Below are 12,752 nucleotides of genomic sequence, written 5' to 3' on the forward strand. Positions count from 1 at the left end.
TTCCCTAAGTTAGGCAACCTGCTCTCTGGAAAAGACTATTAAGCCAAGACTTTCTTCAAGACCGAGGCTGACCAGAGATGCCTTTTAGTCCACAGGGAGTTATCCTGTGATTCTTTCAGAGTTTGGGAAGGCTTATCAGGAGCTAGGCACACATAACCTTATTCCCTGTCTGTTCTCCCCAATTTTCTCGGGGGAATATTTCTGAATATTAGAGACATGGGAAAAAAAAGGACAAATTCTCCTTTCCTCTCTCCTCATATAGGGATTTCACAATTTAAGTATAGGGGCCCTGTAGAATTCTTTCTCTCTCAGGGATCAACAAGAGGCAAATATGAGTGCTTCAGCTCTCTCACCTCAACAAGTGGTCTTAGTTGAATCTCCCAGAAAAAAGAAGTTGATTGAAACTCTTGACTTTAGGCCCTAAAAAAAGAGAGAGGAGAAGAGTGCAGATTGGTTTGGCTCAGTGGAGAGAGCATTGGCCTGGGGAGGGAGAAAGGGAGGCTCTGCCTCTTTTCCTTTCTCCCTCCTCCCCAGAGGCGAGGGAGCAGGAGGAGCGCTGCTTGGGGCACGACCAATTGGGAGGTCTACGGAGATTTTTCAAATGAGAAAGCCAGCGCCCTGGCCAGTGTGGGTTGGTTGGTTGAGCATCCTCCTGTGCACCGAGAGGTTGCCAGTTCGATTCCCAGTCAGTGCACATGCCCGGGTTGCGGGTTCCATCCACAATAGGGGGCGTGCAGGAGGTGACCAATTGATGATTCTCTCTCATCATTGATGTTTCTATATTTCCCTCTCTCTCTCTCTAAAATAAGTTGTTTTACAAAACAGCCCAGCTGGTATGGCTCAGTGGTTGAGCATGGACCCATGAACCAGGAAGTAAGGGTTTGATTCCTGGTCAGGGTAAATGCCTCGGTTGTGGCCTTCATCCCCACAGGGAGCGTGCAGGAGGCAGCTGATCAATGATCCTCTCTCATCATTGATGTTTCTATCTCCCTCTCCCTCTCCCTTCCTCTCTCTGAAATAAATAAAATAAAAGATAAAATAAAGTAAACATATTTAAAATGAGGAAACCAGGACCAGATTAAAAAAAAAAAAAAAAGGCATATCTGGCAAAGCAGGGCTTCAGTGTCAAGCAAACATGTATTCAAACCCATGCCCAGACCCATGTGGTGTGGGAATTCTCCCTTCCCCCTCTCCCCCGGCCCCCTCACCCCACTGAAGTGAGCTACCCTCTGCTTCTTCACGCCCGACCCCTCCATGCCCGCACCCTGCTCAGCACCAGGCTCTGGCCCAGAATGTGCAGGGTGATTTGTCATTTTACAAAACAAATACAGTTTGGGTGAGAAGAGAGCCAAGTGATAAATAATCTCAGAGCAGAAAGCTACTGTGGAAGTTTTAGAGCAAAAGAGAAAAACAAAAACAAACCCCAAGAAAACATAAAAGCTCAGGATGATTTATTTCATAATTTAAAAATCAAAATTGCCTTCAGGCGGTAGGACTTGTTTGCCCAGCTTTACCCTGGAGTGAGTCATAATGGCTAAGTTATATACCCTCGGAAAACCAGGCCTTCTCTGGTGGGAACGCCGAGATGTCATTAAGCCCGGAACCGCGTGCGGCTGTGCCAGACTCAAATGGCCTTTGAAATCGAGACCAACCGAGCGGCAGCCTCAGGGCCAGTGCGTGTTCCTCCACGCCCGTCCCCGCAGTCCCATCCAGAACGTGGCGGGAAAGAATTGTGGGGAGCAGAAAATCACTTTGGCCTTAGGGACAGGGCCCAAGAGAGAGGTGGGGAGGCGTATAAATTCAGTGGTTAGTAGGACAAGGGGGAAGGAGGCTACTGATGACACAGGGCAGATTGAATTCTGTCTGCCATGGGGCACAGTCTGGATGCCGCCACCAGGAAGTCCAGGCCTGGACCGGTTCCCCACTGCCATGATAATGCCGCAGAACAAGCAGTCCCAGGCCGCAGAGGCACACAGGAGTCAGCGCTGATGTTCCTTTTCTAACAAACCTGTGAGCCAGGTGCCTGCCAGTATGTGTGCAAGGAAACTCACTTCAGCCTGTGACTGTGTGGAGTCCCCATCCATCCACGCCTAAACCAGAGCTAATCTCGCTGGTCTTGCTGTTGCGTCTCTGGTCACCTGGTGGATGAATGATCTAGAACAGCTTCACTCACATCTGGCAGCCGGCTGGCTAGCGGCTGAAGCCATGGAGGTGCAGGGAAGAAAAAAATTTTGCTTTGACCCTCTTGGGGCCCCTGGCTGGGTCCAGAACTGAAACGGACAAAGACAGGGTAATAGGGGAAAAGCATGTAAATCTACTGACTCTAAGTTTTAAATGGCATAGGCGCCTTCGTAAGGGAGCGAAGGGGTTAAGCCTGAGTCGTTTAGGCTGAGTCTGATGAGGTGTGGGCAGCGATGGAGGAACACGACAGGGCAAAGAGGAAGAGGTGCGTGCAGCAGCCCGAGGGAAATTTTTAAGGCCTGTTGGTTTGGATTCTCCCTGCGTCCCTTTCTCTTCAGAGATCAGGATGCTCTTTCCTCCAGGCGTGGGGAGGTCACCCCTCCTGTGAGGGGCAGGCAGAGAGGAGGTCAGGGTGACCTTCCTGCTTCTGCCAGTTTCTCAGATTCCCTCGGCGTCACGCATCCAGTATGCAGGGTGCCATATTTGGGGCAGCAAGTCCTGAGCCCCATCAGAGTCCTGGCCCGCATGTCTGCTGTCATAATATTAGTTAAAATGAACATCAATAGAGTTAAAAACACAGCTTCAGAGCCAGTCTGCCTGGTTTCTACACCTCAGTCCACCATTTAATAACTGGGGGTGGGCGAGTTAGCCGCTGCATGCTTCCGTTTCTTTATCTGTACAATATGGATCACAAAACTGCCTGCCAAGTAAGGTTTTGTGAGGATTAAATGAAACAAACTAAAGTGCGTGCAACAGCGCCTGGCACCCAGTAGGAGCTCAGTAGTATGACGTAATGCCCTGTGAATGTGGGAGGAAGAAGGCGGTTTCTCAGGGCATCCGCTGGACACCGGTTTCCCGTTGACATGTGTGGGCAGAGTGTGAAGAAGTTTCATGGTAGGAAGGGTGGAATTCGCCCTTTTCACTTCCAGAGATGACCCCCTCCCCTGCCCTGGCCCCCTCACGGACCCTCTCGGAGAGAAAGAGTTGCTTGATCACGTTTCCTTTCCGTCCACCCTCCCACGTGCTCTGGGGAAGGAGAGCGACTGCCATCCCGGGCAGCTCCATAAGGTAATTAGGTTCTAAGCAGATACCCGCACCCACCTGCCGAATGGGCTCCGTCCGGTGGGTCTTAGGAAGAAGGGTAAAAACATCATCGCAAGGAACAAACTCCGGCCCACAAATAAACAAATAGAAATGTCACCCGTCTCCGAGCCAGCTTGCCTCAGCAGACGGGGAGGCAGGGTTTTCAAATGGAAACACACTTTTGCCATCTCGTTTGGGTTTTTAGGATGGATTTTGCACGACGCCCGAGGCTGCCTTGCAGGGGACCTGGGAAGGCCTTCTCTGATTAGTGGGGCTGATGATCCCCTCTGAGAGGTGAAGGCTGCTTGAAAAGTCACCCCACTAATTAGCAGAGCCCGGGCTGCCTGGGGTGGTCTAGCCCTGTGGGGAGTTGGCGCGTGGGCAGACTCATGCTGGCAGCTGTGGCACCTTTGGCAGGGGAGAGGGGTGGGAGTGGAGCAAACAGATGGGGGTGGGCGGGGGAGGCGAGATCTCATTGTTTTGAGCACCTCCCTGCGATAGGCACTCTAAATGGAATTGCATTTAATCCCCACAACACACCCACAAGGGACGTGTTTTAACTCCTATTTTCATGGACAAGGACACCGAGCTCCCAATGGGTTAAGTACTTGCCCACGTTAAGCACCTAGTGAGGGAGTAAAACCAGGACTCTGATTCCCCTCTGCTTTCCTCCTCATCCAGAAAGCCGCCTTTTCCGAATGCTGATGGAAAGTCAGGGCCTAGCCCTATAGAAGCTCTACACCCGACGGGTGCCGCCTGTCCCCTGCGTGCTCAAAGATGACCCTGCAGCACGTTTACGTGTCATGAGGGACTTACATAGCTAGAAAGTGGCAAAGTCAGGGTCATAGCCACAACGTATGCGATTCTAAAGCACAGGGTTGACAGTTCGTTGGATGGGTGGGGCTGTGGCTGAGCTTCAAGGGAGAGGTGATGTTTGGAATGGAGGAGGAGGCACAAGAGGTGGACGGATGGGGACTCAACACAATCACAGGCGGAAGTGAGTTTCTTTACACATACTGGCAGGCACCTGTCCCCATCCTGGCTACCAGCGCCCATTCCTTCCTCTTTCCATCACCCTCACCCCCCACCTGACCTCTTCTTTCCCTTCCCCTACTACTCCCCCCTGCTTTTGCATCCCTCTTCTTCCCATACACACACACACACACACACACACACACACACACACACACACACCATTTTTATTTGGGGGGAGGCATTACCCTGAACCCCTTATTGCTGCCAAAACCACATGGGCTGGGGCCAGGGCTGCATGGACAGACACCTCCCCCTACCCATATCCCTCCTGTGTGCGGTTGGAAATTATTTTTCTGAATAAAAGATCTACTGAAGATTTCTCCTGCCCTTCTTTGCCTCCATGCTTCTGCCTACACTCATGCTTCCTCCTGGAATGCCTACCCAACTCAATCAGACCCATCCTTCAAGGTCAGCCCAAGGTGTACTACCTGCTGGGAACTTTTGTGTCGTTCACCCATCCATTTAACAAGCATCTATTTGGCTCATACTGTGCGCCCCGTGACCTTGAGGTGCTGGGGAGTCAGCGTTGGACAGAAAATAAACAAATGCAGCTGAACCTTCAACAGCGCGGGGGTCAGGGCCACCAAACCCCTGTGCAGTAGGAAATCTGTGTATGACTTCTGACTCCCCAAAAAACTTAACCTCTAATAATCCACTGTTCAATGGAAGCCTTACCAATCACATAAATAGCCAATTAACACATATTTTGCATGTTATACGCATTACATACTCTTAGAATAAAATAAGCTAAAGGAAAGAAAATGGTAAGGAAATCATAAGGAAGAGAACATGCATTTACTGGATTGGGGAAAAAAATCCACATATAAGTGGACACACAGTTTAAACCCATGTTGTTCAAGGGTCAACTGCATACAAAGAAATGTCTAGATCATGCCACATGGTGATCCCTGCTGTTAAAAAGAGGAACAGTGTGTGGTGATGGGGTCGAGGGAGGGCTAAGCTACTGCAGGCGGCGGGTGAGGGGAGGCCTCTCATGAGAGGATGACATTTGAGCGGACATCTGGCTGAAACGGAGCAGATCCGGCCAGACCTGTCCAGGAAACAGCAAAGGGGCAGTTAACCTGGAGCAAGCAACAGAGAAGGAAGGCTGGTGGGAGCCGGTGGCCCAGCAGGAGCAGGGCCTTGCTGCCCCGCCCAGAACTGACTGCTCTCTACTTCCCCTTCTCCACACAACCCCAGGCCATTTGCTTCATCTTTGTCAGCTGTGAATGTATCAGTCCTCCGTGGGGCTGTGACCCACCGGGGCTGGGGATGCTGTTCTCATCATTGTGGTCCTAGTGCCTAACACAGAATGGCTCTCGTGTCTCTGACTGGCATCAGACACAGGTTAGGAGGACTCAGCTGGAAGGTCTGGGTGGCAGGGGCGTGTGGAGTCAGCCATCACAGCACCTGTGGTCCAATACGCCGCATCTGCAAGGCTCGACAATGTAGTCTAACCGGTCTGATCCCATGCACGTGTGGTGCTTAGCGCCAGGAGATGTCACATCTGTAATCTGTGTGCTGGTCATCAGATGGACTCCAGCCACAGGACAGGACCCCCATGGCAACACTAAGTGGTAGATAAAGGAGCCGGGAGGCTGAGACTCAGGACAGAACTCCAACTGCAGCTGTGAAGTGCTACCTTCAATAGGAAACCGAGGCAGGAAGCCTGTGTATGAGCGCAGCCAGGTGAGGCTGGGACTCAGGGCCCCGTAGATGCCCGGGCTCACCCCCAGGTCTATCCAGACCTAGACTTGCAGCTGCTATAAGAGTGCAGACAACAGTCCTGCTGTAGCGGGGTCTGGAAGCAGCCTCCATCCAGAGACTGAAGACGCATTTCTGGCCTCTGCAGAGACTCAGAGACCACCTGCAGCCATGGATGCACAGGAGGGTCCGGTGATGCCGACTTCTGCTCCCCGGCTGCATGCATCCTGCGCACCATCCCTTCCCCTGCCTTCTCCCTCCGTGAGCTCCTTTGAGAGCCTCACGTGGCTCTCTGGGAGGTGATTGGGGGGGTGCATTTCATGTCTGACAGAGCTCCCCTTAGAGCTCATTCTGAGCCCGAAAAGCAATTTGTAGCTGCAAATGCAGTAACAACTCCTGGACCCACCCCCGCTTCTCCTCCTCCCTCCAGTGATCAATCAGAGCTTTTAATTAGCTCCCTTGGCTTTCCTGTTCTCCTCCAGACTTGCTACCCCATCTCTGGTGAAGCCCCCAGAGTGGCTGGATGTGAAAGAGGGCTTTTCCAGCGAACAGTCAACCTCCATCTCTGCCGGCACCTCACACTCCGAAACCCTGGGAAGCAGCCTGGTGCCTCAGACACCAGTCACGAGATGGGCAGAGCCCAGAAAAACAGAAGGCCCCTAGGACCTCCTCATCTAATAGGCTCATTCTACAGACAAAAAACTGAGACGAGAGAGAGAGAGAGAGAGAGAGAGAGAGAGAGAGAGAGAGGAGAGCATATCTTTTATTTCGCTTGATTTGGGCCTTTTAAGAAATAGCCTACCTCTCTGGTTTACTACCTCTTGGTTTATTTTAATCTCTACTATTAGTCTTCCCTTTTTGGTGACTTTATATCAGGGGTCCTCAAACTACGGCCCGCGGGCCACGTGCGGCCCGCCGAAAACATTTTTCCTGCCCGCCGGGTGTTTTTGCCGCCGCTGTGTGCATAGGAATTTGTTCATAGTTTTTTGTTTGTTTGTTTTTTTTTGTTTTGTTTTTTTTTTTTAACAGTAATTTAAAGTTTATTCCAGCTATAATGCAGGTTATTCTGACTTTAAGGTAGTAGCATCACATGGCATACTTCTGAGTCCATTCCCGAGATATTCTGTTGTACTTATCTCTGTCTGTTTTATAGATCCGTGCAATCTCTGGCACTAGGGGGTCATCTGGGTTTGGATCACATAGCAGTGAACAAATGGATAAAAGAACTTTAGAAATAGTTAATGCAGGAGACCACTGTGATCTTAGAATATCGAGACAAATGCTGCCATTACTGTTAATATTTGGATGATAAATTCTTGTTGTAAATGCAACCTTAGGTGGTTTGAAGGGGTAGTCTGTAGGAAAATGAATTGTCAAAAAGAATACACCACCTTGATATGGGCTGTCATTAGGTCCCATAATTGTGGCTTGCCAATGAAACATATCATCCCCAACTGGACCTGCAGAACACTGTGCTGGAGGGTCACGGGCCAAATCACTAAGTTCCTTATTAATCCGTTTCAGCGCCATAGTCTGTGCTTTGCGTCTGGCTCCTCACTATCTCGGTGTGTGCTCGGAGGTCCGGCCGAAACTCTTGATGACCCCGGCGGCAGGCAAGGCTGGTCTCTTCCGTCTCACACCGGCTCTGCCAGACACAGGCGCTGAGGGGCCGGGGCCTCCCTCCGGCTGCGGCCTCGGCCTCCTCCCCGCGCGGAAGCTGGGTGCCTCCCCGGCCCTCTTGTTCATAGTTTTTTTTAAAACTATAGTCCGGCCCTCCAACGGTCTGAGGGACAGTGAACTGGCCCCCTGTTTAAAAAGTTTGAGGACCCCTGCTTTATATGAAATATGGGCATTCTAGAGCACTGCTATGGAGACGGCACCTCACAATTTGAAATGGGCAGGAGCTTGGAAAAGGGCTTAGGAAGTGGGTGTTCCTATTAGCATTCCTCCCCTTTCTGAAAAGACCTCCTCTGTTCCCAGGCTCAGGGATACCCAGGCCCCTATTTGGGGTCTCATTAAATGGAAACTACAGTAACCACTAGATTTAGGTGCCGGGGGAAGCCTCACAGAGCACATGACATTTGAGCTGAGTCATGAATGACAAGGATGAGTAGCCATGGGGAGATCTAAGGGAAAAGGCTCCCAGAGGCCTCATGTGCAAAGGTCCTGAGGTAGAAATAAATCTTATATTTATAAAGAGAAGAAAAGCCATCAATCTAAGAGTGTCACCCACTTAATCCAATACCAACTACTTCCTTTGGTTATCATTCTATGTAATTATCTTTTTTTAAGTATATTTTTATTGATTTTTGAGACAGGAAGGGAGAGGGAGAGGGAGAGAGAGGGAACAGATAGAAACATCAATGATGAGAGAATCATTGATCGGCTGCTTCCTGAACGCCCTGCACTGGGGGTCGAGCCTGAAACCCGGGCATGTGCCATGACCGGGAATAGAACCTTGACCTCCTGGTTCATAAGTCAATACTCAACCACTGGGCCACACTGGCTGGGCTATTTAATTATCTTTAAAAATACTGATCACGACCTGCACATGTCTTATGTGTTACTATTTTCTGTCCTCACCCCTAAAATGCAAACTCCCTGAGAACAGGAACCTCATCTATCTAGTTTATTGTTGTATCCCCATTGCCCAAAACGTAGTAGGCACAGCACAAATACCTGTTGACTGAAATGAAGGGTTCAATACCAAATGGACTATAAGACAAGGTTAAAGGAGGCAGAAGGCAGACATGTTGGGAGTTCAACTTCACTCAGTTGGATGGGGAAGTCATAGGATCACACATGTATTTTAAAAGCACGCTCTGCTGTGTGGAGAATACCAGTATGTTGTATGGAGCAAAAGGAAGATGCAAGTGGACCACTTAGGTGGTTGTGCAATGTTCCAGGCGAGAGAGGACAGTGGCCTGCCCTAGAGTTGCAGCTGTGCACATGGAGAGAGATGAATGGCTTCAGGATGAGTGTTGGAGGCAGAGTGTGAAGGACTTACTCCTGACTTGAATGTAGTGACTGAGAGAAAGCAAGTCCTCAAGTAAACAGTCCCCAAACCCAATCTCCAGGACAGAACCTTTCTCCAAGCTCACATACTCAACAACATCCTCGTTGACATCCCTACCGGAATGTCCTAGGATAAGCCTAAAAGTAGAATCTTTATCTTCTTTCTACTGAAATTAATTAATTAATTAAGGAGAAGGATCTCCTTATCTATCACTTCAGAGAAGGACCCTGATTGGCCCACTTGGATTACACACCCACTCCTGGGATGAAGGGATTGGGGAAGTATGATTGGTCAGTCCTGGGTCATGTGGGTGGCAGAAGGCTATAAACTAGCCAATCATAGCCTTATTCTACCCACATTGGGAGATTCTATGTCTGCCAAGGGATGGGAGGGGGAACAATATCGGAATGCTTGGCAGACAAACACAACAGATGCCAACCACCAATGACACATTATTGGCCTCAAGATGAAAGATAAGCCCTTTAGCATGGCACACAAGGGCCTTCGCCATCTGGCCCTATCTACCTTCCCTGCCTCATCTCTCAGGCCTCTAACTGTGCCCTGGCGGCACCGAGCCGCCTGCCATTCCTGGAGGAGACCCTGCTTTCTGTTGTACCTCCAGGCCTCTGCTGGGAATGCCCTGCCTGCGTCTTTGCCCAAACCCTGTTTTGTTCATGTGCGTTGTTTTAAGAGAAAGCCCTTCCTGAGACTCAGGCTGCCAGGGACTCTGCGCTTCCGTCGTTCATCCCCTGCAGCCTTGGAAGTGTCTGCTTAGCGCTGTGTGTGCGCTGGGCTGGGAGCTCCTTGAGAAAACAGCTGTGCCTTTTATCTCTATTTCCACCCACATTTGCAAAGCCTCTGTGAGTGTTTGCTGCCCTTGTGAATAGGAAGAGAAAATCGGGGAGAAAGGAAAGGAAGAAGGGAGGGAGGAAGGGAAGAGTCTTAGCCATGAATAAGAGAGTGTGTCATCATGTAACAGAAGAACGAAGACCCTGGGGAAGATCAATAGATTACCTTCTACTTCACAAAAGTTGGACCAAGTTGCGGCTGGGGCAGGAGGCAGTGTGGGGGCAGAACACGGGCGCATATCCCGAGGCAGATATGTGGAAGTGTCCAGGTAGCACATTTCTTTCGGGAAACTCCCAGGGGTGGAGCAACAGTGACCGTCATGCACAGCTGGTAGGAGCGCACATTGGGACAAGCCTTTGGGGGAGCAATTATGGCAGCATCTTGCAAAGTTGAAAATGAACATACACGATGGCCCAGCTATTCCTATTTGTCAATGTAAAAAATTCAAATCAGCCTCCATGTCCATTGGCAGGAGACCATGTAAAGAAACCCTGGTGTGTTCTTATATATGAATATAATACAGGAGGGAAATCATAAACCAGGGCTACCTACATCAAAACGGGTGCATCTCAAAAGAATATTGGAAAAGAGGTTGTAGAAATATGTGTAAAGTATAATATAAACAAAGTTTTAAAATGTGCAAAACACACCAATAACTTGCTTATGGCTAGATATGTAGCACAAGTATAAAGTGTGCATGGAATTTTTAAACTGTTCAGTCCTGGTCTATGCACAAGCCTGCAGGAGCTGAACAGGTCTGCTGAAGACAGGACATGGTGGACATCTATATGGTCACCAGAAGACAGATGTTTCAATGGCATGTAACACACACTCACACATGCACGCATGCACACACGCAACCTTGTATAATTAAATAGTTCATAGTTACAATTTTTAGATTAATCTAACTAAAGTATCCTCTGCTGTCAGCCATCACAATGACACAGGATCACAGTAATCTACACTAATAAAAGAGAAACATGGTAATTAGTGTCACTCTGCTACCCTTCCCATTGGCTAATCCCCCTGTCACTCACAGAGTAGGGCCGAGATATGCAAATTAACTGGCAGCCAAGATGGCGGCCGGCAGCCAGGCAGCTGATGCGAACAGAGAGGCTTGCTTGCTTCAGTGACGGAGAACTCCAAAGTTCCCCGCCTGACTTGCTGGCCTCTCAGCTGCAACTCTCAGCAACTATGTTGCGAATAAAGAAGCTAAAAAAACCCCCAGAAACCTGCTTTACTCAGCAGAGCTTCAGCCAGCCGGACCGCAACATTGTATCAAATACAGACGGTAAACAAAGGCCAGAAACCTGTTTTCAGCAGCCGAGGCCTCAGAGCTAAAACTGGCCCAGAATAAAAAAAAAGAAAAAACGAAGCAGTTGGGAGCTTCAGTCCCAGCCTGAAAACAGCCCTCAGCCCCTCAGCCAGATTGGCCAGGCACCCCAGTGGGGACCCCCACCCTGAAGGGTGTGTGACCAGCTGCAAACAGCCATCATCCCCTCAGCCAGACTGGCCAGGCACCCCAGTGAGGACCCCCACCCTGATCCAGGACACCCTTCAGGGCAAACCAGCCGGCCCCCACCTGTGCACCAGGCCTCTATTCTACATAGTAAAAGAATAATATGCCTCCCGGCACCGGGATCAGCGTGACAGGGGGCAGCGCCCAAACCCCCTGATTGCCCTGCAGCTCTGTGTGTGACAGGGGGCGGGGCCCCAACCCTCTCGCCCCCCGTGAGCCCTGCTCTGTGTGTGACGGGGTAGAGCCATAACCTCCCCATTGGCCCTGCCCTGAGTGTGACAGTGGCGGCGCCCAACCACCTGATCAGCCCTGCTCTGTGGGTGATAGAGGGAGGCACTCCAACCCCCCCAACCCCCACGGGCCCTGCTCTGTGTGTGATGGGGTAGAGTCATAACCTCCCCATCTGCCCTGCCCTGAGTGTGACAGTGGCGGCACCCCAACCTCCTGATTGGCCCTGCTCTGTGGGTGACAGCGGGGAGCTCCTCAACCCCCTGATCGGCCCTGCTCTGTGCATGACAGGGGGGAGCTCCCCAACCCCCTGATTGACCCTGCTCTGTGCATGACAGGGTATGGAGCCCCAACCCCCCTGATGGGCCCTGCTCTGTGTGTGACAGGGGGTGGCGCCGCAACATTCCCATCGACCCTGCATTGAGTGTGATGGGGTGGTGCCCCAACCCCCCAATCGGCCCTACCCTGAGCGTGACTGAGGGTGGCATCGTAACCTCCCAATCTGCCCTGCTCTGTGCATGACAGGGGAAGGCGCCCCAACTCCCCAATCGGCCCTGCTCTGAGCCCAACCAGGGGCTGCACCTAGGGATTGGGCCTGCCCTCTGCCACCTGGGAGCAGGCCTAAGCCAGCAGGTCGTTATCTCCTGAGGGGTCCCAGACTGCAAGAGGGCACAGGCCGGTCTGAGGGACCCCCCCTTCCCCCGAGTGCACAAATTTTTGTGCACAGGGCCTCTAGTCCTATATAATAAAAGGGTAATATGCAAATTGACCTAAAAGCAGAACGACTGGGAATGACTGGTCACTATGACACACATTGACCACCAGGGGGCAGACGCTTAATGCAGGAGCTGCCCCCTGGTGGTCAGTGCGCTCCCACAGGGGGAGCTCTGCTCAGTCACAAGCCAGGCTGACGGCTGCCAGTACAGTGGTGGTGGTGAGAGCCTCTCCTGCCTCCTCAGCAGCACTAAGGATGTCCGACTGCAGCTTAGGCCTGCTCCCTGCTGGCAAGTGAGCATCCCCCGAGGGCTCCCAGGCTGCCAGAGGGATGTCTGACTGCCAGCTTAGGCCCAATCCCCCGGGGAGTGGGCCTAAGCCAGCAGGTGGTATCCCCCGAGGGGTCCCAGACTGTGAGAGGGC

At 51.2% G+C, this 12,752-nt stretch overlaps 1 protein-coding gene across 1 annotated transcript; it reads right to left on the bottom strand.

The window, feature by feature from the left end:
* Positions 1-7,035: 7,035 nt before the first annotated feature.
* LOC308514523 (ubiquitin-conjugating enzyme E2 D3) lies at positions 7,036-7,734 on the bottom strand. The gene has a single exon (XM_081084698.1). It carries the CDS (start codon positions 7,531-7,533, stop codon positions 7,090-7,092), a length of 444 nt encoding a protein of 147 aa, XP_080940824.1. The 5' UTR covers positions 7,534-7,734; the 3' UTR covers positions 7,036-7,089.
* Between the last annotated feature and the right edge of the window lie 5,018 nt (positions 7,735-12,752).

Source organism: Myotis nattereri, assembly GCF_964212035.1.
Source record: "Myotis nattereri genome assembly, chromosome: 2".
Classification (NCBI taxonomy): Eukaryota; Metazoa; Chordata; class Mammalia; order Chiroptera; family Vespertilionidae; genus Myotis; species Myotis nattereri.